This window comes from Epinephelus fuscoguttatus, linkage group LG17, assembly GCF_011397635.1.
Source record: "Epinephelus fuscoguttatus linkage group LG17, E.fuscoguttatus.final_Chr_v1".
Classification (NCBI taxonomy): domain Eukaryota; kingdom Metazoa; phylum Chordata; class Actinopteri; order Perciformes; family Serranidae; genus Epinephelus; species Epinephelus fuscoguttatus.
In genome coordinates, this window is record NC_064768.1 from 39,870,178 (window position 1) to 39,897,100 (window position 26,923).

At 42.5% G+C, this 26,923-nt stretch overlaps 2 protein-coding genes across 2 annotated transcripts in view; both read left to right on the forward strand.

The window, feature by feature from the left end:
* Positions 1–184: 184 nt before the first annotated feature.
* On the forward strand, positions 185–2,792 carry mrpl36 (mitochondrial ribosomal protein L36). The gene is made up of 2 exons (XM_049602194.1): positions 185–329; positions 2,316–2,792. Exon 2 carries the CDS (start codon positions 2,327–2,329, stop codon positions 2,705–2,707), a length of 381 nt encoding a protein of 126 aa, XP_049458151.1. The 5' UTR covers positions 185–329; positions 2,316–2,326; the 3' UTR covers positions 2,708–2,792.
* A 3,365-nt stretch (positions 2,793–6,157) lies between these two features.
* Positions 6,158–26,923, forward strand: part of lpcat1 (lysophosphatidylcholine acyltransferase 1) — a 34,037-nt gene continuing 13,271 nt past the window's right edge. The window contains exons 1-5 of the mRNA XM_049602060.1: positions 6,158–6,399; positions 20,655–20,794; positions 22,120–22,334; positions 22,440–22,552; positions 22,811–22,871. Of these exons, the coding sequence (XP_049458017.1) occupies positions 6,313–6,399; positions 20,655–20,794; positions 22,120–22,334; positions 22,440–22,552; positions 22,811–22,871 (616 nt within the window). The 5' untranslated portion in view covers positions 6,158–6,312. The remainder of the gene's footprint in view (positions 6,400–20,654; positions 20,795–22,119; positions 22,335–22,439; positions 22,553–22,810; positions 22,872–26,923) is intronic.

Genomic DNA, 26,923 nt, shown 5'->3' on the forward strand with positions numbered 1-26,923 from the left:
GTTTTGCTTCACAGGTTCAACACACTTCTCCACGGTATTCCACGCTAGGAAGGTTTCCAGTTAAAGTCTAATATTTAAGTAGACGTAATAAAACATAACGAGTAAAACTTATGGCATTTTAGGGTCTGCTAATGGAAAGAGAAGGCAAAGCAGGAGAAGGAAACTGTCTGACAGGCTAAACTGAGGGCATATAACTCAACGGCGCTATCGCTAACCGGAAGCTGTTGTGTCCTGTAAGCAAGAAGAGCACCACGGTCCCGTTGAGCCGAATAAAACGCAACATTCAGGGATATATTCCCTGTTTTAAAGCTTCAGGGGATACTTGAAAGGTTTGTTAACGCTCTGTGGTTTTGTTATGAGGCTGTGTCATGTCCGGGACCAGTGTGTGGACCGATTTTATGTCTGGTACTGGCGCTATCAGGTCAACTCTGACATGCTGTCTCCTTGGCATGTTGCATGGCTGTCTGACAGTGTAGTCAGGCTGTAGTGTTTACATGTGTAACAGCTTTAAATATGTCATACAGGGTCAGATAAAGCTCCACATGACTTAACATTAAGTTGCTAAATATTTTAGGAAGCTTGCTGTATGCGTATGTTGCAGATTCTCATGATTCATACACATGCTGAGCAGTACTGATTTGACTATTGACACCTGGGATATTTATATTGATGAAGCAGCACTATTTTTGGTATGTTTACATTTACTTTCATATAATAATTAATCTCGTGGTGAGTTATATTTTCGCGTTTGAGGAAAAAAATATTTGAATCTGACGGGAAGCAGCTACTGGAGCTAAGGGCATTCATCGGTCATTACCGCAACCAGCTAAAACTGCCACGGGTCTGATTTTCTGCAGTGTTCATTGTTCATGAGGTTTTTACCAGGAGCCGAATTATCCACAGAGGTCTCATCCTCTCCACAACAAACAGACCTGGCGATTTAAATTGGTGAAAACACAAAATAAATCAGTTTCATATCACACATCAGTGTTTCTCCTATGCTGTTTGGCATGTCGGCGAGTGTCCAGCACCTGTTAATGTGTGCCAACCTGTTTTCTCTAATAACTTATGATCCAGACGCTCAAGAAATTTTTACCATCAGCCGAATTATCCACAGAGGTCTCTTCCTCTTTAGTACAAACAGACCAGGTGATTAAAACAGTTAAAACACTGAATAAAGCAGTTTCACGGTACAAATCAGTGTTTCTCCTATGCTGTTTGGCATGTCTGAGAGGGGCTGTTAGCCCAGCACCTGTTAATGTGTGCTCACCTGTTGTCTCTGATAGAGACAGAGATTGATATAGTTACAACATTACAAGTATCATTGTTTTTAATTATATAAATGATATTACAGATACAAATTAAACTTTAGGTAGCCTATTAGAAATATATGATCAATTGCCTGTAAAAAAAAAAAAAATGGCTTAAGTGAGTTGAACAGTTGAAATTTACAGTTGAAACAAAGGTTATAAATTGGGATATGTCGCAATATCTTTTGTTGCAATACTCAGCATATCACAACATATTTAAAACTGCAATAAGACTTAAGCATCGTGATGATATCATATTGTGGATCCTCTGGTGATTTCCACCCCTAGCGGTTACCAGGAGCCAAATGACCTGCAGAGGTATTTTCCTTTCCAAAACAAACGGAACACGTTTTTAAAGATATTTTTCAGGCATTTTTCAGCCTTTAATGTATAGGACAGATAAGCGTGAAGGGGGGACAGAGAGAAGGAGTGACATGCAGCAAAGGGCCACGGGCTGGAGTTGAACCTGGGCCGCTGCGGCAGCAGCCTTGTACATGGGGCGCCTGCTCTACCACTAAACCACCAACGCCCCAGAACACGTTTTTAAAACCAATAAAAACACTGCATTAAGTAGTTTCATGTTTTAAAAAATATATATATTTTTGGGACGCTCTGGTCCTGGAGGGGCTGCTAACTATGAGGCAAAAACGCAAAAAAGGCAAATGTCCCTATTTAGAGCCAGTGTTTGGTTTGTCTGCTCTGGGCTACTGTAGCAACATGCCTGTGCAACATGGCTAATCTCATGGCAAACACGTGCCCTTCGTAGATTTAAACGGCTCGTTCTAAGGTAACAAAAACACTACATTTCTTATTTCCAGATGAATATACACTAAAGATAACATTCTTATTATACTAAATAACAATTCTGCCAACATGCCCCCCAGTCCTACACACTGGACCTTTAAGTCGAATCACAACATGACACAAAAAAAATGTAGTTTCATATCACATAAGTTTGATTTGTAGCTGCAGTTATATATGACTTGTCTTTGTCTCTTTCTGCAGCCCTTGACACCATGGCGCCCCTCCTCTTGAAGCACCTGGCTGCCTCCCTGACTCGCCAAGTGGCCCAGATGAGCCGGCTACATCTGAGCTTCTCCTCACCTGCAGCTAGTGCTTACAGATGTCTCTGCACCCTCACCTCAGCTCCACACACACTACTCCTGTCGTCAGCCAGAGTCAGCTCCATCCAGCCTCCCTCGTCCGGCTCCTCCGCACAGTGTGGACCGTCTCTGCTGGGACAGTGTCAGCATCTTCCCTGCGTCCAGCCCTCTGCAGGGATGAAAACCAAGTCTGCCCTGAAGAAGCGCTGCGAAGACTGTTTCTTTGTTCGACGGAGGGGACGTTTGTACGTGTTCTGCAAGACAAATCCGAGACACAAGCAGAGGCAGGGCTGAAATGTTGAGGGAGTGTTGGGAAGATTGTTTTGTGATTGTGGAAATGTAAAAGAACTGTGATGCAATAATAAATTGTTTGGCTGAAGTGTGTGCATATCTCTCTGCACTCTTCTTCTGTTTTCTTTTAACAGCAATGGATGCACACAACTTTCTCCACAGTAAACAAACTGAATTTATTTAACCATTCTTTCTGCACCACGTTAATATGATAAACAGCTAATATGAGATTAGTTTAATTAAGCTAAGATATCCTAAAGGACTGATACCTTTCTCTCTCAGTAAACGCGTAATGTCCTAATCAGTAAAGCTTCAAACTTGTACTATAAAGAACAGGTGTATGACCGATGTTAGGGGCATATATTGGCAGAAATGGAATATAGGTGTGTAATTTTTTTGGCTTATAATCACCTGAAAATAAGAACTGTAGTGTTTTTGTTACCTCAGAATACCTTACACTGGCTGCAGATAGAGCCATTTGCATTTTCATGTCGGCTACTGTAGTTAGCAGCCCCTCTGTAACAAGCAGCATTGGATAAACAGATTTTTTTTTTAGTGTGAAACTGCTTTATTCAATGATTTTTACCAGTTTAAATCACCTGGTTCATTTGTTTGAAGACAAGGAGACCTCTGTGGATAATTCAGCTATGGGTTAAAACCTCCTGAACATCTGGATCTTAAGTTATCAGAGAAGAAAGTGAGCACAGAATAGCATATGCTTGACTCACAGCCTGACACAGATGTGCCAAACAGCATCAGATAAACACCAACTTTTTAATGTGAAACTGCTTTATGTAGTGTTTTTACTGGTTTAAATAACTGGGTCTGTTTGTTTTGGAGAGGAAGAGACCTCTGTGGATAATTCGGCTGATGGTAAAAATCTCCTGAATGTCTGGGTCAGAAATAAGGTGAGCACACATTAGCAGATGCTGGGCTACTGGCCTGTCTCTGACAAGCCAAACAGCGTAGGAAAAACACTGATTTGTAACATGAAACTGCTTTATGCAGTGTTTTCACCAGTTGAAATCAGCTGGTCTGTTTGTTTTGGAGAGAAAGAGACCTCTGTGGTTAATTCGGCTCACGGTAAAAACCTCCTGACCAATGACCACTGAATGAATTCTAACGCTGAGAAGTTTCAGCTGGTTGCAATCTGCAATCCCCCTCAATCTTACACACGCTGCTTCTTTGAGAGTTTGACTGGAAACGGGGAAAAAATGCTTTTATCTGTTTCTCTGTGGACCGTTAAATGGGATAGTTATTAGTCTATTTTGTAAACTAAGTAAAACTATCTTTTCATACACAGCACTCATCTGATCATAGTCTGAATGTTCTGCAAATTGGACCACAGCTACCTGAAATTATAGGAGTGATTGTTCTTGTCTTGTCCATGAGATTACAACTTGTAAACACACTAACATTAGCCTGTTGTTGGAGTCCTTCCATTGTTCTTCCACATGAGGGAGCCAAAGTCCATGCTGCACGAATCCAGGCTCTAACCTGCTGTAAAATACACTTTGTCCCCTTTTGTTACCACTGTGACCTGGTGTAAGTCGTCCTTATGTCTCTGTAGTTCCTACAGATCAGTCTTTATCAGTGTCTTTACAACATTGATTCACAAAAAGTTGTCTGTTCCCAGGCTTACACAGTGTTTAGGCCATGTCAGAAACTGGTTTTTAATCCTAAAATCTATGGCCACCTTTTCTCTGGTTGTATTATTATGTAAGATGGAGGAAGCACAACAGTTTTGACAAGCTGTAACATTCAAGCTGTGCAGGTATGGAAACCTGACTGGGTTGTACGGTGTTTGACAACAAACACTACGACTGCTGCCACCCTGCTCCAGCAGTTGTCCTAAAGGTAATATTTACTGATGGAGGAACAGGGGACAACAAAACACCTGCTCATGTGCACGTATTCTACATTTCTACATCTGAATGTTTGTGTAGTAAATCAGCAGCCTCAGTAAGCAGATAGTTTATATTTGCAGGTGTCAGTAGAGGTTCACTCTGTCAGCATTAACCAGTCAGCCAGCCTATTTACAGAATTATAAATCACCTAACACATGTATATACAGATATACAAGACATTAAAACAGGATTGTTGTAGCACTCAACTGTACTGACATTAGTCTATGTACATCAGATAGGAGCAGTTTATAAGATAGAGGGACATTTAGTGGCGTCTAGCAGTGAGAATTGCAGATTGCAACCAGCTGCAGAGGTCTCCTCCTCTTTAAAACAGAGTGATTTAAATTGGTAAAAACCCAGTGTAAAGCTGTTTCATGTTCAGAAAAAATAGGGCTAATAAATACAGTGGCCGACACAAAAAATACAAAAACACAAATGGCCCTATCTGGAGCCAGTGTTCGGTTTGTCCATTCTGGGCTACTGTAAAACATGGAGGTTCAACATGGCGATCCCCGCAGACAAGGACCTGCTTCCTATGTAAATATAGACGGCTTATTGTAAGGTAACGAAAAACAATGATTTTTAGTTTCATGTGATATACACTAAGGAAAACCTTCTTGGTTATATTATATTCCATTTCTGCCAATATATCCTCCTAAATCCTCCACACTGGACCTTTAACCCTACAATATGAAACCAAAGTGTATCAGTGTGTGATTCCTTTAATTCTCCATATTTTGTATTTGTAGTTTTCCACTAGCCCATATACTACACCAGCATAACCAAATTCCTTAAATCCAGCTACGGCTTTTGGGTTGGGAATGCCATGCTAAGATTTTTGGTGGCCCAATCTGTCCACCCGATGAAAACACTTCTGTGGGCGCCACTGAATAAATCACATCACACCATTTCCGGAGCTCTGCAATATCTATGGTGCATTATTACTAGTTTAAAGTGACATTTCCGGCGCATAAAATGTAAAAAAAAATCTAGTTTTATTTGTAATGATTTAAACGAATTGATTTTATCCTAACATTGTTTTGGATTGGGCCCACTCACGAGGAAACTTGTGTGACATGAGCGTGTGCGTGTGCTTGGGTGCGCGCATGTGCCACCAGGTGTCAGATTTTGTCTTTGCCTTCAAAATAAAAGCTTGAACACGATGCTGCTTACTGTATTTGCTAATGTTTGAGCACCTGTACGCTTAATCTGGTGTGTGTATGTTTCAGAATGTAACTCAGATGTTCTCATTTCAATTTTAGGGAAATGTTATCACGAATTTCTTTTTTTCTATATGTAAACATGCTCAATGATACTAGACTGTAAGCTGTGTAACGAGGCATTCACTCAAACTTGCCTGCACGTTTTCAATATCAATTAAAAAAATATTTTATTCCAGCACATGTGCTACTTATTTTGTGAGAAAACACAATTTTTCATCGCAGCATTAAGAACAGACAACGCCACGGGAGCTTTATTTTGAATTTCACAACCGGAAGTCGCGTCGTTTCGTGGAGCTAGCTTGTTAGTGCGCGCGGCTCCTCCCTGCCAGCATCAGTCTGTCCTCCAGTCAGAGGAGGAGGAGGAGGAGTGGGAGCTGAGGAAGACTCTGCAGGAGCTGAACTGCTAATTAAATTAACTTGAGGGACATTTTGGACTTTTGTTTGTTTCTTTTCGGGGAGTAAGTTTGTGTCGTCAGAGATGAAGTCATCCAACAGCCGTGCCTCCACAGTGGGGAGAAACCCCTTCGTGCACGAGCTGACATTCACCATGACAGAGAAGATAAAGGTAAGACATTAAAATGCCGGATGGGGAAATTAATTAGGTAACGTGATAGGTAGACACCACCCTGTGTCATCTGCAGCTCATTGAATGCGCCTTGTTTATGTTGTGTGTTTAGTGTGTTTACAACAGCTAAACTTTACACACCTTGTTGGGCTGACACACTTTAATGTCTTGTTTTATGGGCTGTTTCACACTCTGCTGAATCTTTAGCACAGAAATACACCAGAAATAAGTTGTTTAATCTCAGCAGTGATGCACCTTTGTTATAAACAAGGAAATGTGCTTCCACAGTGTTTCCCTGGTTGTGGTCAGTGTTAGTGGAGAGCAGGGCTCATGCTGAGGTGTGCTCCTTACAGGCTGACAGCAAGCAATTTAAAAAGTAAAACCATGTGTTCAGCAAAACTTTCATTCACTCACCTCTTAAAGACAATTTCACATATCTTACATCATTTCATAGCTCCCTGTTACACTGTCATCTTATACATATTCTTTTTTCCATATGTGCACAAGTGCATATAGTGTTAATAGTATTGAGTGTATAGTTGTGTCTAAATTTAGTAGGGGTGTAAATCACCAGCTTAATCACGATACGATATTATATCGATTTGTTTGGATGACGATACGATGTTTGCCGATATCACAAAGTCTGTCACAATACGATTTTGATTCGATTCCATTCAGGAGCCTGCGATCGATATGACGCGATATCATATGCCCATCTAACACAATCATTTACATCAACTCACAAAAACAACTAGAATATGATTTGACCATTTTATTTCTGAGCTCTGTTTGTTGTTTGAGCGGAGGCGCGCTTGCCCAGAAATGGTGACACAGACGTGCTATGTGAATTTCAAAATAAATGTGTATCTTTAAGATGACGATATGGATCGATGTTTTCATTTTGCATCAGTATAATTGGATCGTTAATCAATGAGTCGATGTATCGTTACACCCCTAAAATTCAGCACTTTATATTTTATATTTTTCTAATTCTGATATATATCTTCTTTTATTTCATCTTTATTCTGTAAGTATTCTGTTGCCATTCAACTTGCCTCTCTACCTGTGCTATTTGAGCTGCTGTAACGTGGATCTCCCCAGTGTTGGATCAATAAAGTCTTATCTTATCTTGTCTTAAAACCCTATTCACTCACTCAACTTAATATTGTCTGGAAACAGCTTCCACTTAACACTTTTGGTTTAGCACAATACAGTAACATGAAAGTTTTGAGTACACCAGACACAAAATAAATGTGTCACATGACCCTTGTCTGTCAATTTTACATCAGTCTAACACAGGTGTCGGCACCTTTACTATCAAAAGAGACGTTTTTGGCCAAAAAGCTCTCAAATAATCTGCCTGGAGCTGCAAAACACACCTGAGCCTTAAATTAAGGTAACAGTAAGTCTGAATTAAGTGATTTAGAGCACATCTAAACACCGTTTTCTTCAGCTTCAGGCCTGAAACACATTTCACATAAGTGAAATCAGCTATATACATTTTAGTCAAATTAACTCAAGGCTCAAAGAGTGTTGACTTAACACACAAAAAAATATGTCAAGCTTACAAGGGGTGAGTTCTTATGTCATTTTGACAATCAGGGTCAAATGTGATTTAAGATTAAAATATTGTGTCATGGATGGTTTGGGGTTAACAGTGTAGAGTCCACACTCCCCTTAGACGGAGACTTTTGGAAATGCTTCTGACCCTGTTTTCATCTGAAAACTCCAGGGGTGTGTTTTAGGGCGCATTCACACCAGGATAGTCCGGGGACTCGGTTTGATTGGGCGGGGAATGCCAAAAAATTTCACACCTTCATTTGGTTTGGTTCACTTTCACACTAGAGTTGGGCGACCTTGTCCATATCCTATCGTCCTATCGCCATCTAGTGAAATCGCCGATGAACGATGTCATCGCCGGGGAGGGGGGTCGTTATTACGCGTCGCCGCTGAAACGTTCACGTATAGCCTCTGTTTGGCGTTTGAGCAGCTTTATAAAACTTTTAAACATGTAATGGCTCCTTAATTAGCAAGTTGACTTCACATAGACGGCATATCTTTTCAATTTCTCCTGACATTGTGTTGTTTGGTTTGTTCACCGCTCCGCGACATGCGCGTTAAGGCCCGAACATACTCGGGCGGAACGTACGCGGAACGGATTCCGCGGAGGTCCACGCGGACTCAAAGCGGACGTCCGCAAGCCCTGTGCACGCAAAGCTCAGATTTTACGACGGTGCGGACTCTGCTCCACGCACCAGTGACTGCTCGGCATGTATTTTTCACATCGTGGGGATTTTTCACAGACATTTTTACAGGAAACTACAACGTGGAAGTGTGCTCGACTATGAAAGCCCGAATGACTGCGGACATTTCTCGCGGAGTCCGCTCCGCTTGTAGTACTCCCAAGTATGCTTGTGTCGAGCGGGCGGAGGCATTGATCCCCACCCCCACCCTCCGCTCTCTCACTAAGCAGCCTCCCTCTGTCTCCTCTCACTCAGCCTCGTTCAGCCTCGATCTCGTCAGCATGCTCCACACACGCACTGTCTCCCCCCCCACACCTCGTGATTGCATCGTCATTTAAAAAAGACATCGTGAAACAACCCTTCTATCGCCGATGGGCGATCGGATCGCCCATTGGCACAACCCTATTTCACACTGCACTTTTTAAAGCGGACCAAACCACCTGGACAACGTCACGCAGTTACAACTGCTGCTCATTTGGGGGCGGTGTTGCCTGAAACGACCACTGACCAGGAAGACAAAAAACACGAGGAAGAAGAAAACCCGGCTCATCGATTGGCCAGGACTGAAAACGGAAATCAGTCCCCTTCAGCTGGCTTGGTCACCACAAAACCAAAATGCAATGTGCTCTATGTCACTTCCTCTCTTTGGTTCGCTGGATAGTCCGTTTGCATTTCCCACTCTAAGCGAACCGCACCTTTGGAAACAATGACACAGACACACATGTTTGCCTCCTGGTCAGGTCTCACCAGTCCTAGTTTGTCAAGTCAAAACTTAATATAGTGAGGCCTACATACCTTTGTGATTTCGTCCTTCTTGTGTTGGTACTCCTTTCCCATCACCATGGCTTTCTCCAGTGATGGATAATGCTCCCGCTCTCATATGTCACTGTATTTGCTTTGTAACGACTCCCAATCTGTTTTCAGACACCTTGACAACCTTATACTCCTGTGTTCCTTTCAGTTACCGTCCCACCTTGTTGTCGGTCCAAGCAGAGACATCTCTGGTCTTACTTTTCCCCATTTCAGTAGTATTTTCTGTCACTTAGCATTAATTTTGTCATGGATGTTTTGGGGTTTACAATGTAAAAATGCTGTAAGTTTACTTTGTTAGGATTTACCTTAGTTTTCTTATGGGAATAGATTGTGTCTATACACAACCATAGATGGTCGTCTCAGACTCATTTCAGATTTTACTGTCTGAAGGAATCTCTACTGGAAAATCTGCGTTTTAGTTTTGCTTGTTTATCCACAGAGATAAGAGCAACACGAGCAGCTTTACATTAAAATCAAATGTGGGTATGAATCAAACACTTAACTGTTTTCTCACATTTTTATTCACATAGCTTCCTCATATGCTCCATTATGAGTGTTATCAGAGTCTTGTGGTGTCGTTATGGGGCGAGCCACTGCCCCTCATTTTCCTGGATGTACCAAGCCAGACTTGAATCTTGATTGAGCACTTTGCATGTCAGATTTGCATTTGATTTTCAACCGTGCAACTTTCGATAATGGCAGTCAAAACATGCACTCATCTCCCCCCACCCCCCCTCACATCACTGCACTGGTCACTCACCACTCTGCCATGCTGGACTGGATTACATGCACTTGGCTTTGTCTCTCACATTCTTCCTCTGTCAGTCTTCACTCCTCTCCTTTCTTTCTCGCAGTTTCTTTTGACTTGTCCAGCTGATTATGCACACACACATACGGGCACACTGTGTTTACACTGGGGTGTTGCCACAGGGTTTAACAGGCGGACAGCTATGTGTGCTTAGATAGTCCTCATTAGAATGGATCAGTTTCCAGGATAGCATTGCAGGAGTGACTAATGGTTTGGGTTAGGTTAAAGTCAAGGTTAGGAGCTGTCCAGTGAGGAGTCGTCTCTGTTGGAGAGCCATCCTGCAGACTAGGGGTGGGTGATATGGCCCGAAAATAATATCACCATATTAACACATGTTACACATATCTAAAGAGAAATGATCTGTCATGTCTTTAGTTTGTGAACAACAACGGAGGGAGAGACGCTGTGCTGCTGCCAGAGGAGCCGCTGAATGAGTTCCCTCTGAGCGCTAAGAGAAGGAAAACATTCAGGACGCCACAGTTTATTCCACACTACTGAAGCTGCTCCTCTTTTTACTGGAACCACCAAGGAGTCGCTGATAATTTCACTTTCAATCATGTTTGTTGTTCACGTCAATATGTCAAAAAGTCCAAATATCGCGATATGAATTTTTCATATCATATTAAAAATGATACCAGTATTAGACGATATGATATGGCACACCCTGACTGCAGACATTTAAAGAAGGACAGAAGCCCCGTTAAAGTAAGGTATGGGCTCTCGGCTAAACTTGAACAAGGTAATATTAGGTGAGATACTCTGCTGGTTTCATTACAACTGCACGGCTGTGCCTGAATCCCAAATCAACCATTCAAGTTGATGGTTTCTGACTGCTGGAGGAGGGCGGGATGGCTCCAGTGCCTCCTCATCAATCAGCCAATGGATCAATAGGTTCTCATGCTTGGTGATTGGTGGGGCCTGCTGACACATTGACTGCTAATGTAGTTCAACTGAGCAACTAAACACGTAATGTCATCCAGTTTTATGCTAAGATAAAACTGACTGAGGGATTTTCATGTGGCCTGTTCTTCCTCAAGAAACCCGTCAAACCAGTTGCCGTGAAAATAAGTATCAAATGTGTTGGTATTTTTTAGATTCTGTTTCAGACAAGAGGAGGAAGTTTACTCCCTGCGCTCTGCCCCATCAGGTTTATCTGTTTCCACATAGCTCCAGGGCCCAGAGGTGCCTGCTTTCATTCAGAGCAAAGCACACACAGCACAAGGCTCAGGAAATTGGCCTTTATGTGGGCACCGCTGGTTCCTAACAATTACATTCCTCTGAGAAAAGTGGTAAACCCTTTCTGGCTTTTTGGTTTTGCATACTTTCACTGCGCGCCTTTAGGTTTACTCTGTGGAGACCTTCCTCTCAACACTTCAGTTTAGCTCGCTGAATGTGGTAACTAAAGTTTTTTTGATTGTAAACGGTTGTGTGTCTGTGCCACAGCAGCAGCCCAGTGAATGTAAGCTGGACCATGTGTGTCTCTGTGTCTGGTTCACACCACCCACCGCCTGCTTTTAATGTGGCAGTGAGGTGTGTTTTTCCACTTCACACATATGTGTGGACTTAGGTGTGTGCACGCATACACAGTCCCACAAGCTTTTCCTGAACAAAAACTTCACTTCCTACATAGATGCCACGGGCTTTAGATCTATATGACGGCAGGATGTGTGTGTTTTTCTAGGTGGGTGTTAAAATCTGTGGGTCTCCTATATTGAGACAACACACGCTGCTCGATGCCTGAGTACATCCTCCCCTCTGGCACTTTGTCCCGCAGATATTTTTTTCTGAATTTCAGGAAACCTGATCAACAACACTGTAGATCAACTAGGTCAGCAAGTGGGACAGACAGACAGACAGGCAGATAGACAGTAGCGCTCATTCCAGCTGAGTCACACATTGTTGAACACTGAACATCATACAGACATGGCTGCCAACTCGCCAGCTTGCTGACAAAATACCTGTGACATTAGACAGAGCGGCAGTGTCCAGAGACTGGACCAGGACCCTTCTCAGATATCTGTAAATATCTCAAATACTTCTGGAAACATGGCAGATATTTTTGGTTGTTAAAAACCTAATCTACTGGCTCTGTTCGTATGTTGTCCTACGAAAAGTAATGCACCAAAATTTGTACAGTAATCCCTGTCAAACCCACGTACTTTGGAAAGTCCCCAGATGTCCCCAGGTGTACACTGCACACTGACTGAGAGTTAGCGCTTCTCACTTTCACACTGCTCTACAGTACAGACAGCTGCAGTTGGGTTAATCTGAGTGAGATGGAGGCAGCTGCCCAGAGGAAGAGAGGTTACGCCTCATCAGGCTCTGAGATAACGTCATCTTCTGCCCTAAATTCACAGCTCACAGCAACTTAATTTGACACAGTCTCAGGCTTTTGCTTGTTATCTTGGGTCAGCAAAAAATGTTGTTGAACATTTCTGGTCACAGTTAGCATTGTTAGCCTGCATTAGCTCTGAGGTCTTGTTTTGTTTACTATATTACGTGAACATCAAAAAAGGGACGAATGGTCGAATATTTAAATCGAACAGCCAAATTTGATTTGACTGATATAATTAAGGGTCAGGGACAACCCTAATTTATTGGATTATATTTGGTATAGATATTATCAGTCCCCAGATGATGAACTGTAAAGACTTTGATCTTTGTCTTTTCATCTTGCCCAATCATCAGCTCAGGTCTGGTTTATGACCAAATATCTGCAAAGACAACAACATGTTGTGTTAGCATAATGCTAACATGCTAAACTAAGACGGTAAACATCATACCTGCTACACTTGTTTGGATTAGCATTGTGAGCGTGTTAGCATGCTGATTTGACTATTTGCTTAAAACACCCAGTGTTTTATGCTCACCTCAGTGTCCGCCGTTTAAAGTCTACTAAAACCAATGATTGTGGATCAGGACTGGACGAACCAACAGATGGTGGGACACTTAACAGAGTGGGACTGTTTTTGATGAGGAGTGAAAGGAAAAGTTATGCATGTCTAGAGAATCACTAGTTTGAACAGGAATCAACGGTGTGGGGTCGTCAGTAGGTGTTTTGAAAAAGGTAACATTAGCCTGAACACTTTACGGATAGACAGCTAACGCATGGACCGCAGGTGGGCTCAGCTGCTGCTCGGCTGCAGAACATCTAGAGAAAAGGAGTCTCGCTGTGTTTTCAGCATCAAATAGGCAGTGAAGAAAATGGTGTTTTGATAATGTCACTGACATTTAAGTATTTATTTTTGGCTCAACACTTCCTGCTTCAAAGTAAAAGTCCCCTGACAACGTTTCTGTGGATAGAATCCCGTAATTTGTTAACATGGGGCTTTGTGTTGTGAAATATTTGCAGTATCATGTTGTTGATAATGTAGTTGTTTATGTGGATCACTGGCTTTCAGTTGTGGAAATACAGCAGTTACAGCAGCAGGCAGCTCTGCAGCAGCACCACTGTCTGTGTGAACGCTTGGAGTCTGTATTTGTGGTGATGTTCTCAGTCTCAAACAGCTTTAACAGGTCATGTGACATGCTGTTTCACTACACAAACAAATATTTACAGGACCACAATTTACATTACAGACACCACCAACTGTCCATGTAACAATTTGGCCACATTTTATTAAGAACTGCCTTTTTTTAAACAAAAAAATTAGTGGTCCTAAACTATGACGCTTGTAAAAAGGGTTTCCTTGAGCCACTTGACAGTGCGATGCATGTGTGTGTGCACAGGATCAGCATGGTACCACCTCTGCATTAGTTTGAGCCCGGAAATCCCTGTTGTATAAAGGTGTTTTCACATTTAGTTCTTTTTCTCTAACTGAACTCAGTCCTCTTATAGTGCACCAAAAAGTGGACCAACAGAAAAGGGGCTCAGTTCTTTTTGTGTTCACATTAACAGTTCATTTGAAAGAGGACTCAGCTCTGTTTCTGGTCAACTTCAGCTCTGATGTGGACTCAGTCCTTGATATAGTTTTGTGTACTTTGACGTGGCGCTGCAGTGAGGTTATGAAGCTCCTCACTTTCAGATGAACTTAAAATTGTCTCTGTGCTGTAGATTGTTGCCATTTGATGTATTCTGCATTTTACATCTGGAGACGTGCAGTATCTTCCGTGGACCAAACTATACCTTGTCCTGCGTCCTTGTAAGTGCTGCAGGCCAACGTCAACATGGTTTTTAAGGCTGTCCCGAATACCATTTTTTAACATTCGGACCTTCGGCAGAATTTATAACAGATATTTGAATATTCGTTCACGGCAAAGTTTTGATTTTTATTGATAACCTACATTTACCAACAACAAAAAGACTACATTTAGCACCAAAAAAAATGTAAAAAAAAAAAAAAAAAAAGTAAATAAAAAAACGAATATCGAATACCAAATTTTCATAACGAATACCTACCCATAAAAATGAATATTCGAATATCCGAATATTTGGGTACAGCCCTAGTGGTTTCGTCTTGTTTTTTGAGTGTCCCAGGTCAACATCATGTGATCTAGAGGGCCAAATACAACGGCAAAGAGCAAAGTGAACCTGGAGCGCTTTGTGTTCCCAGTGCACAGGTTAAGCGAACCACACCACGGACTTGAAGTGAACCAAACTCAGACCCCCCTCACGAGGATGTCTGGTTCTCTTGGATAGTCAAGTGTGAAAACACCCGAAAACATTTTAGAGTTGCAGAGGCTACATGAGCTACGTGGGATCTGATAAATTGCCTCGAGTGATGTCACCTGACCCAACTGTCCGCGGTCGAGTTGCATTGTGGGTCATGTAGGCACCAGGTTTTGAAAAGGAAGAAGAATGATATCCTCACTTTTAGTTTCAGGTAAGGGTCAGGCCCCAAAAATAATGGACTCTACAATTCACACAGTGCAACTCAATAGCTTCTTTTGTTCGACCCTTCCTGCATAAAAACCCACAGCTTTCAAACGCCACGCCCCGGCTTTGTAATACAGGCTTTCTGTTCAAAAGGCAGAAGCCCAGTTTGAGATAACCTCGATGACATCATCAGGGTTTCCTTATATTTTCACAGATTTTAGAAGGCTTCTTCAGAGCAACATAAGACGACGTAGAAATGTTTTCACAGGCTGACGAGTAAACTGATGTGTACAAATTGTTGGAGTGGCCCTTTAACATACTGTGTTCTATCCAGTCTTGCACATAAGAGGAGGCGTTTGATGACAATCAGAGAATAAACCTCTGCCTTTATATTAGAGTGACGATGTGTGGTACGAGGGAGCCCAGCGCTGCAGGAGCGCGTTGCTACAGTGAATTTTAAATCATCTGTGGAGGATGGGCCGGTGCTCTCATAAAACACTAGAAATGGCTCCCCTCTGCCCCGCCCCGGCTCATTCTCATGCCACCTCCTGAGAAAATGTCAGAGGATCCTCCCAGATGGATTCGTTAAGCTCCGATGATGAGTCCACAGTGCGTCAAGCATGAGGCGGGGGACGGCGGGGAGAGGCGTTAGAGCATCATAAATCTCCCCCATACTGTTTATTTATTAATACAGCTCTGCAGTGTGCACCTGGGCTCCTCCAGAGGGAGAGACACACAGGAAAGACTGGACAGGAAGGGGGTGGAGAGGGGATGGAGGGGTGGTAGATATGATTCCCCAGAGTGGTCACAAAAAGCACATCAATGCAAAGTAGGAGGGAAACAGTTGAAGGGAGAGCGGTGATAAATGAAGGTGCAGCTGAGCAAATAGACACAAGCAGGGAAAGATGGATGGATGGATGGATGGATGGATGGATAGATGGATAGATAGATAGATGGATGCTTCTGGGGCTGGTGATTACTGTAAGGCAGGCTGGGATGAGAGGGCGCGATGAAAGTGCGGGATGAAGAGATCAACAAGGGGGAGGAAGGGGCTTAGAATGTCACACAGTCTGAATTTACATTGGAGGCCGTGACTTTGTGACACACACACACACACACACACACACACACACACACACACACCACATCTCTCTCATTACACAGTAAGAGAAAAGGCATGACAGTTCAGTCAGCTGACCGCACATCTCTGCTGTGACACTCTGGCTACCATGAATTTTATTCCAGTAACGACACTGAAACTGTTCGACCGCGGGCTGAACTCATTCACTGTTTGCAAAGTGACCTTATCATATTTCCTGCCTTTCTCTTCATACTGTAAAACCTCACTGCTGTTATGCAAAAGCAGAATTCCTTGTCTGATGATACCAAACGGTCTGCAAACAATCTCTGAACAAATGTCATGTTTGCTGTGTAGAGGGTCCTGACGAGTCTTTACATTTGGCAGGAAATACAACATTAAAAATAATTAGACACACACAACAATCATCATCAGTTGTGTGTAAATAAGGAATGCACATAAATATAGCTTGTCATTATAAGAAATTACAATTGTTGTGCTCTGTTATGTTCACAATATGTGGATGCCTTTGAAACACGTAAGTTAAACGTGACAAGAGATTAGAAATATAACACATTAGTTGGCATTTAGATTAGATTTCTTAAAAATGTGAATAAGTTATTTAAACTAGTCCATACTCACTGAGTACAGCATACCATACCATGACTTAGTCATACCAAAAATTAGAAAACATTAGTCCACAGGGGGAGCCACAGCGATCGGTCACATTTGAAGTGTTTTTCAAAAAATTCAAAATGGCGGAAAATCTATATAAGCGGAAGTTATGGGTTCTTGAGGCAAATGTGTTCCTCATGAGGAGAGGCATCTCTGTGCAAAGTTTCATGTCTCTACGACATACGGGGCATGAGATATGCCCATTCAAAGTTTGACATTTCAATGGGTTGCTATAGCGCCCCCCTTTGGCCAATTGATGTAATATTGCTTCATTGGCATCCTCCCATGACCCTCTACCACTGTGCCAAATTTCACATGGATTGACCAAGTCAGTGAGGAGAAAAACGTGGAACACACACACACAGTTTTGGTCATTACATGTGATCTCCACATTTCTGTCACCGTTTCCACTTGAATCAATCAGGAGAGAGAACTCCACAGATGTATGTTCTGTTTGAGTGGTGAAACTGTGAGACCCACATTACTGACCAAACACTGAGCTATCAGTCAGTAAGTCTACATGCACGCAGTAGTCAAGCTGAGCTCACAGCTCGGCTAATCAGTCAAGTCGGACTTCTCGTCTTGTCTGAGTATACAGAAGAAAAAATCAAATTTCTGACCAAGTACGTCTGACTCCGCCTCGATAGGTGGCACTGTGTCCTTTTTACTATAGTGTGTATTGAACTAGTTGCGGTTGACCCGAAGAGGAAACTAACGACAAACGAAGATGGCGGAGCATGAATGTGGTGTCCTCGTCCCACCAGAAGTGTGTCTTCTGCTTCTCAGTCGCCATGGTGTTTGTTTGTTTGTTTTGCCGGAAGTTACTGAACTGCTGCTACGTCATCTCCTTCTTCTTCAGGGTGAAAGCCCGCGAAAGAAAAAGTGGTGCGTGTGCAGAACGCAGAGTCTGACTCCAGTCGGACGAAGTGGATACATGCAGCAATAGTTTGATTTTCAATTGAATTATCTGGGCGTGTTAGTCGAGCTATGGATAGTCCAATTTCAGTCAGACTAAGCTGTTTACATGAATTTAAAAGTCCGGTTTCAGTCGCACTAAGACAACAATTTGATTTTCTCAAGCTGCATGTAAACGTACTGAGTGATGGCTGTCTGAGTGTACAGGGATTTAACACTTAATATAACACATACATCACCGCACCTTCTAAGTGTGCTGTTGCTGCTCCAGTGGAGGCATGTCGCTGTCTCACCTGACACAGAGGTCTCTCTGATGAGGTAGGCAATGCACTTGTCTCTTACAGTATCTCACATCTGTGATACATCCACGGATGTTTCTAAAATATTCCTTTGACATTGACCCTTGAAATCAGAGTCATGGCGAGCATGAAACTAACTTTACCAAGAGTTCCAGTATAAGTAGAGGAGTAGTTATATCCTCCTCTACTCATGCGTGGTCGTGTCGCATCACGTAGGCAGAGCAAGGAGGGTTTTTCACCTGCTGCACTGACTCCATCTTTGCAAGGTGTGGCTTCACTGGCAGCTTCACCGTGTGCGTGTGTGTGTGTGTGTGTGTGTGTGTGTGTGTGTGTGTGTGTGTGTGTGTGTGTGTGTGTGTGTGTGTGTGTTGAGTTTTACCAGCTGTGATAATGCTGTTTGTTTGGAAGCGTACTCTATATTAACTGGTACTAACGTCATTACCTGGACTGTTTCAGCTACATGATGCAGTGATGTGATTTACTTATTATAATGTGAAATGTAAAACACACACAGGGTTGCTCTGCTGTGTCGCAGTGCCTCTGGTACAATGAGCCATTCATTTTCGGCCGTGGAGCTGCATGTAGCGAAGAAGAAATGGACCAGCCACATAAAAGTAACGTAGAGCAGTGTGGTGCCTGGGTGGGCAAGTGCAGTTTCTATGGTCAGTTGTAGCAGCTTCAGCTGATTATGATGGATGCACTCTGCTGCAGCACATGTGTCATGCTGCGACCTGTACCATGTATTTAGTCCCGCCCACAGGGGACGGAGTGGAGGAGTTTAGGCAACATGCATCCTTGCCTCGGGGCCTCCATTTTACAGCCATGTCAATTAAACATATGAGGCTCAGCTGCGTCATCTGTCCGTTGTTTGTTACAGCCTACTGCTGTAATTAGGATCTCTGTCTGAGCACATTCACTTTTAATTCAGCTCACAACTTGACTTAATGTTACAAGAATGTTTAACACACACACACACACACACACACACACACACACACACTAAATACCTGTTGCCATTTCCATCTGACCAGAACAGATGGACTTTAAATAAATGTTTATTTAATTAAACCCAGCCTGTGAACATCAGTGAAATATGTTACCATATAATTTGCTTATTAATAACATTGGCTTTATTTAATCTATATTAAGAGAGTCGCTGTGCACATTTATGCTCAAGAAAAGCAGCGTAACTTTATAAAGGTGACACTGGGTGAGAGGCAGGGTTCACCCTGGACAGGTCACCAGACTATCACAGGGCTGACACATAGAGACAGACAACCATTCACACTCACATTCACACCTACGGACAATTTAGAGTCACCAATTAACCTGCGTGTCTTTGGACTGTGGGCTCCTCACTCCTTGAGATGTATTTTAGGAATCACAAAATTCTCCAGGATGGAGCGTTGAGATTGATATCCGGGTCACAAGCTGGAGGATCGTGGAGTCGAAGAGGCACAAAATTGGGATATGGGAAAGGCGTGGGGTGATACTGCAACGCAGGAAAGTGTTTTTGTCCATGAATTGATCACAATAACCACCTCATCCCCAAAATGATTGTAAATAACATTGAAAATAAAAATGGAATGTAGTGGTATTAGCAACAAATCATTGACAATTAAAAGTAAAACAGTGTTGACTTTCAGAGAATACACAGACCATGGTTTACTCTTGTTAGAGCTGCATCTGTGAGGAGGTTAAAGGAAAACTTTGACTTTGGTATTATGTGGAGTCAACGTGTGATATTAAAGACTCATCACATTGAAAATGTATTTGAAGATCTTTTTCGTTCCTTATTTTTAGATTCAAACACAATCAAATGTGTATTTCCTCAGCAGTCTCTAACAGGAGCGAACTAGTGTTGATCTGTGAACTGCAATATTTGATGCAGTTATTCAGCTGTACAATATTTGTTCAGTATACAACTTTATCATGCACATAACTGTAATATTTCTTACGTTTACTCTCTTGTTTCTTGTTTTATATATTGTAGTTAAATTTCACACTTACAGCTTCAGCACAGTGATGATAAATATTTTCTTTTTAATATTTTAATATCTTAAATACTAGTGTTAAACACTGCAGCGTAATGTACGTTCTTTTTTATTTATTTATTTTCATTTCTGTTTTATTTTATTGCTTCATATTTACATACTTCTATTTCATACTGTTTTTCTCACTTCTTATAATTCTCTATTCTCTACATGGAGCGGCTGTAACGAACACAGTTTCCCCTCAGGGATCAATAAAGTGTTTCTGATTCTGATAAACATTTTCATATTGGACGCGTCCAGGAGCTCCAGGGGCTCCTCACCATGTACGTGTGATCAGAGCATGACTGCTGTTCCTTCCTGATGCTACAGATGGAATGTGCTGCTCCTCTTCCTCCCCCTCCTCCTCCTCCTCCTCCTCCTCCTCCTCGTCTTGACCCTTTTCAGGACATGCAGGCATATTTTCCTGCTGTATAGGAATGTACAGTATGTTAAATGACAGTTGGCTGAAAGCTGTAAGAGTGTTAAATGATGGAACGGTGAATAACAGGTTGTGAAAGTGCAGAGGAATGAAAACAATGCGACCGCTCTTACCTCTGTCGTCTCTCTGTCGTCAGATCGGACTGATGTCGGTGACGGTGTTTCCAGTGCGGCTGCTGCTGGTGTCCTTCTTCATGCTGCTGGCGTGGCCCTTCGCCTTCACAGCCTCCCTGGGACGCTCTGAGTTTGTCATGGAGCCGCAGTCGTGGTGGAGGAGGTGTGTGTGTGTGTGTGTGTGTGTGTGTGTGGTGAATATTTGTAGTGTGTAAACATATGGGATGACACAGAGATGTGTGAAAACTGCCTGTAAACAGCTTTATGATAAACAGAGCTAAACAAACAAGCCCTTTGATAAACACAGTCTCGTATCTGCTGAGTGTTTACTGGAGTAAACATGATACTGGACTTTACACCTTTGATACAATACCTCGTATATATCCATACCATATCTTTGTCATGTTGAAATTGACTTTTTTTAGATTAAAGTTACAGTAATGTGAAACCCTGCACTTTAAAATACACACATCAACACATGCACAGAGGGAGAATAGTAAATGTTTAAATGGTGTTAAAGCGAGGAGCTGAAAGTGACCATTGCGAGAGAAGAACAAATTTGATCAGTCACATCCATCAGGAACAAAACACTTCAGCGCTTTGAAACTTGCGCATATTAGCTTGATTTCTTTTACCTGGGAAGAAGGCAATAAGCAACTGAAAAAACAGACTCAAAAATTTAGCAAAGAAATAGTAAAAAGAGAAAATTGAATTAAGGAAAATTAGGGAAAAAAGAAGGAAAGTTAAAAACACACAAACAAGGAAATGACCTTGACCAAGTGCTTAAAAATTCTGATAATTCTGTAACATAATTTCAAAATGTAAAAATAATAACAATTACAAATATAGTTTTTTCTCTATTTTTTTTTAATAATTTTCTAAATTTTTAATTAAGTCATTTGTTTCAATCTGCGGGACATTTTTTACCAAGCTGCTCACTGCATTATTTCCCATGTTTCTGAGAGAAATCGCATCCATTTACCCAGGGTTCAACGCTGTAAAGACTTGTGAAAGGCGTCTGAAAGCAGTACAAGAAAAGTGATGTCACTCCAGGTTTCAAAGGGTTAAAGATCCAAATGCACATTCTGCATAAGAGTTTCTTCCATACCGACTCCAGTATTGGGAACACCTTGGGAATACCTCTGATACTGCTGAATATGCTGCATCAGGCATTTTTTTTTCTTAAAAATTAACCAGTTAGCGATCGCTTAATGGATGTCAGGCAATCAAAAGCAAAATTAACTGAAACTGACATCCCTAACTGTGATTATTTATCCATTTATTCTTGCGGAGAAAAGTTTTTGTTGTCGTCATTAGCCGTTAGCTGAAGCCAACTGAGGACAAGATACAGGATGTGATATAGCTGTTATTCCATTTTTACATGTTAGTTTGCTTCTTGACACAGAAATGCTGAAACGCAAGCTCAGGTATTGGAATCAGTTTTGGGATCATTTCTGCTTTGCATCATCAGTCTGTGTCCTTCATCAGGTTTATAGACCTGTGTCTGCGCGTGATCATGAGAGCCATGTGGTTCTGCGGAGGTTTCCACTGGATCAAGGTGAAAGGGGAGCGGGCGGCGCCCTCTGATATTCCCATCCTCACCGTGGCGCCACACTCCTCCTACTTTGATGCCATCCCAGTCACCATGACCATGTGCTCCATAGTCACCAAACTGGAGAGCAGGAGCATTCCTGTCTGGGGCAGTGAGTGACTCATGTTTTCATCATGACCTGTAGATTTACTCAAAGAAATAAAATATGTGTTTCTGACAAACATCTTAAACCTGTCTCCTCACCATCGTCCTCCAGCTCTGATCAGCTACATCAGGCCCGTGTTTGTGTTTCGCTCGGATCAGGACTCCAGAAGGAAAACTGTGGAGGAGATCAAGCGGAGAGCGCGGTCTGGAGGGGAGTGGCCTCAGGTAACATACATGATGTGTTCATACACATACACAGGCACACAGAGAAACACTGATGTGACATCAGCTCACACACACCACATGGGAACTGAGAGGTGATAGCGTAAATACTGTGAGTCACACACAGCTCGCACAGATCAGGGACAGTTTAAAATAATGAGAAGAGCCAGATGCATCTGTGTGGTTGTGTGGTTGTGTGTGAGTGAGTGAGTGAGTGTGTGTTTGTGTGTGCGTTTCATAACGTGTATTTGTTTGTTCCAGATCATGATATTCCCAGAGGGGACGTGCACCAACAGGTCGGGGCTCATCTTGTTCAAGGCTGGTATGTGTTCAGTTCTCTTTCTGCTTTAAGCATCATGAAATTAGGTAAACGGTGTGTGTGTGTGTGTGTGTGTGTGTGTGTGTGTGTGTGTGTGTGTGTATGAAATGGCATAAATAGTCAAAACACAGTTTAACAAACAGTTAGATCTTCTTCTACAGAGACATACTGTTACTGTGGATGAAAAAGCAATCTTATTCTTTTACTGCAGCTGCAGAGACAGTCACACGCTCTTTGCAGGGCCTCTTTCTTTTTCTATAAGTTTGCTTTTCTGTGCTTAGCTCTATGATGAAGCTAGCCCTCACATATTTGTGTTTAGGTCGGTCCGTCAATCGGTCATTTGGTCCACCACAGCAACTCATCTGAATATCTCAACATCAGCAGGTTAAAGTAAACATATCTGCTAAACATCAACATGTTAGCATTGTCAATGTTAGCACGCTGGTGTTAGCTTTTAATTAAAACCACTACACAACCTCACACAGCCGCTAGCAGGGTTGTGGACTTGTAGGGTCTGTGCCAATAGAGTCGGCCAGGGATGTCGTCTTTCTGTAGACCACAAGTGAGAGAGTTAAAGTATCTCGGGGTCTTGTTCACGAGTGACGGTAGAATGAAGCGTGGGATGGATCAGCCGTTTGGTGTGGCTTCTGCAGTGAAGTAGGTGCTGCACTGGACCCAAAGGCAAAGCTATCGATTTACTGGTCCACCTCTGTCCCAACCCTCACATAGGGTCATGAGCTCTGGGCAGTGAAATGCAGATACAAGCATCTGAGTTTCGTCCGTGGGGTGTCTGGGCTCAGCCGTAGAGAAGGGGCATCTGGAGGGAGCTCGGAGTAGAGCCGCTTCTCCTTCGTGTTGAAAGGGGTCAGTTGAGGTGATTTGGATCCTCCTGGGCGCCTCCTGTTAGAGGTGTTTGGGGTACAACCCACTAGTAGAAGGCCCCGGGGCAGACCCAGAACACACTGGAGGGATTATATATCTCACCTAGCCTGGGAACACCTTGGGGTCCTACACAAGGAGCTGGAAAGTGTTGCTGAGGAGAGGGCCGTCTGGGGTGTTGCCCCCACGATAAGTGGATGGAAATGGATGGAATAACCCCAAAGCAGTGTTTTTTAAACGTATTTACAGGTGGTGAGCAGAATAATATGAATACACTTCCATGTATTTTTAGGTTCGGAAACCAACGTCACCTTTGTCTCGTGTCAAACCTGTCAGTATAAAACATGTGCTACCTAAAGTCAAAATGAAGGGTGGTGTTCATCAGAGTCGCTGATACACTCGTCCAAACCGCTGCTCAGAGCAGGATCAGGTTGTGAATTTTGGTGATTTCCATCCAAGGGTGTGTCTGTGTGTTACCAGAGCGACTGTGCGATCGCTTTGTTCAGTATTCATTTAATTCAGCGTGCCTGCAGTGTTGGTGCACAGCTGCCAGCTCCTGGTGTAGATGTCTGGGCAGGTTAACTCTGTTTTGGCTCAGGAGGTGTGGGTTCAGTGTCTTGCTCGGGGACACCTCAGCAGGACACACAACTGTTGCACCCATCTTTTCAGGGCTTGTTTTTCCGCTCACATCCCGTGCGTGTTATGCTGTCAGCCATTGTTCCCGTCCTGCTCTGTCTAATCCCCTTTCTTCCAGTCTGTAATTCTGTCATTCCCAGTAAGCCCCGTTAGTCACACTCTGTCCTGCTTTGGCTGTGTGTGTGTGTCTGTGTGTGTGTGTTTGTGTAGCTCTATGTGTCTGCTGTGTGTTACCAGTCCTCTCTGGATGTGTCTCCTCGAGTTATGTCTCTTCACTGGCTCCCAGCACAACACTGTGTGTGTGTGTGTGTGTGTGTGTGTGTGTGTGTGTGTGTGTGTGTGTGTGTGTGTGTGTGTGTGTTTTAATGTGCATGGTGCCACCTGTGTGTGACGTGCTCTGCAGACACCTTCAGTCCTTTTGTCATTTTTGAACAGACCTTTTAACAGAGCCGTCACTTTCATGTCCACCCTGTAGTCACATTATTATTAACAGGGTGTCGACACTGATGCTCCTTCATGTTCCTTCACTGTCTCGTGTGCAGCTAAACCAATATGTGGAGCCAGTATTGTTCTATTCAAATGCCATCCATGTTTGATGATGAAGGTTTCTTGATGAATACGTCTGCTCCAAGTTCATATGTTAATATGTTCTATTTCCCATGCTGTCCTTTTACTTTACCTTCATAGGTGTTGTGTTTGAGCAGTAGCCAGCCTCACCCTGCCTTAAGGACATATAAGTTAAACATATTTACACTCTGTCAGCTGTTGGAACAGATTTTGCATAAACAACCTTTTAAAACTGGAATTTACTTTGTTGTGCACTTACCATTGCACAACAGTGTATTTCATCTTTACGGAATGCTGAACAGATTATATCTAGAATACTTTTTATTTAGTGTGTTCCAGGGGAAATATTTAAACAATCTAAAAGAATTGTTTCCTTCAAAAAATCAGTTAATGCTGCACAAATGAGTCCTGCACCTGCTCATACCCATAAAGCTCAGTACCAGAACCAACCTGTTACTTGTCATAATGTCCAAGTCAAAGCCACACCCGTTAATAAAAGTCCAACACCTGTGATTAAACACACCCAGGCTCCAGTCCCTCACATTAAGCTGGTTCTCCGTTCTTGAATTCCAAATCCAGCGGAGGAGACGTCTCTTTCACTGGATGGTGAAAACGTTCAACAAGGTCTGCCCCCCAATGTATCAGTAACATTGTTAACACTGTGCTACATTACAGAGAAATACAAAATAATAATAATAATAATAATAATAACATTTATTTATATAGCACTTTTCAAAACATATGTTACAGAGTGCTTTACAGAACATTTATAACATAAAGTACACAATTCCAATGCATGAAAACAATAAATGACAAAACTCAGATAAAATCAAAAAAGGCTTTCCGGTAAAAATGTGTTTTTAGAAGAGATTTAAAAGAGATCACTGAATCAGCCGACCTTATTTCCTTGGGCAATTTGTTCCCTAGTTTTGGGGCCCGGACTGAAAATGCTCTGCCCCCCTTAGTTTTCAGTCTGGACTCTGGGACGCATAAAAGGCCTTTGCCCGAGGAATGTAAAGTGCGAGTAGGAGCATATGATGTTAAAAGGTCGGTGATATAACTAGGACCGAGACCGTTCAGACATTTGACAGTGATCAATAAAATCTTAAAATCAATTCTAAAACGTACTGGCAGCCAATGTAGAGATGCTAAAATAGGTGTGATGTGATCGTGTTTTTTAGTTCTGGTTAAAAGCCTCACAGCAGAGTTCTGCACCATTTGTAGTCTGTCCAGGGATTTCTGACTTAGACAAGTAAAAAGGCTGTTAAAAAAATCGAGCCGTGATAAAATAAAAGCATGCAAAATGGTCTCAGTGTCTTTAACAGTTAAAAAGGAACGGATCTTTGAAATATTTCTGAACTGATAAAAACATGATTGCACTAATTTTTGTGGTGTGATATTCGAAAGTAAGATTACTGTCAAACCAGATGCCGAGGTTCCTCGCAGTGGGCTTGACGTATTCCGCTAGGGATCCAATAGACGGCAGTTGATCCTGACTGTGCTGCAATCCTATAACCAAAACCTCAGCTACAAAACCGTACTAGTGAACCTCCATTAATACAGGCCTATATTTTATCTCCAAGTGCATGTCACACACTGAGCGAGCCGCCTGTTAATGACGCTGTGGGCTAATGGGCATGTAGCTACTTCCATGTTTCAGATGATACGTCATGTTTGTAGTCGACCAATGAAGATGAGTTTACATATCACCTTGGGTTCGTCCTTCACCTTCTCAAAATGATCCCACACTTTGGATTTCCTGCCCGACATGTTATTAACTAGCCTGTGGAATAACTGTGTTTGTAAGTGTGTCGGCCTATCGTCTGTGTGACAGATGTAAAGCTCCGGGTAGCCTAGATGACGCTCGCGGCTTGACAAAAAACTACACGTGAATATGCAGTAGTCATCAACATCCAGAGTCCAGAACGTCCTGAGTTACTGTTGTTGTTCACAGACTAAAGACAAAAGAGATC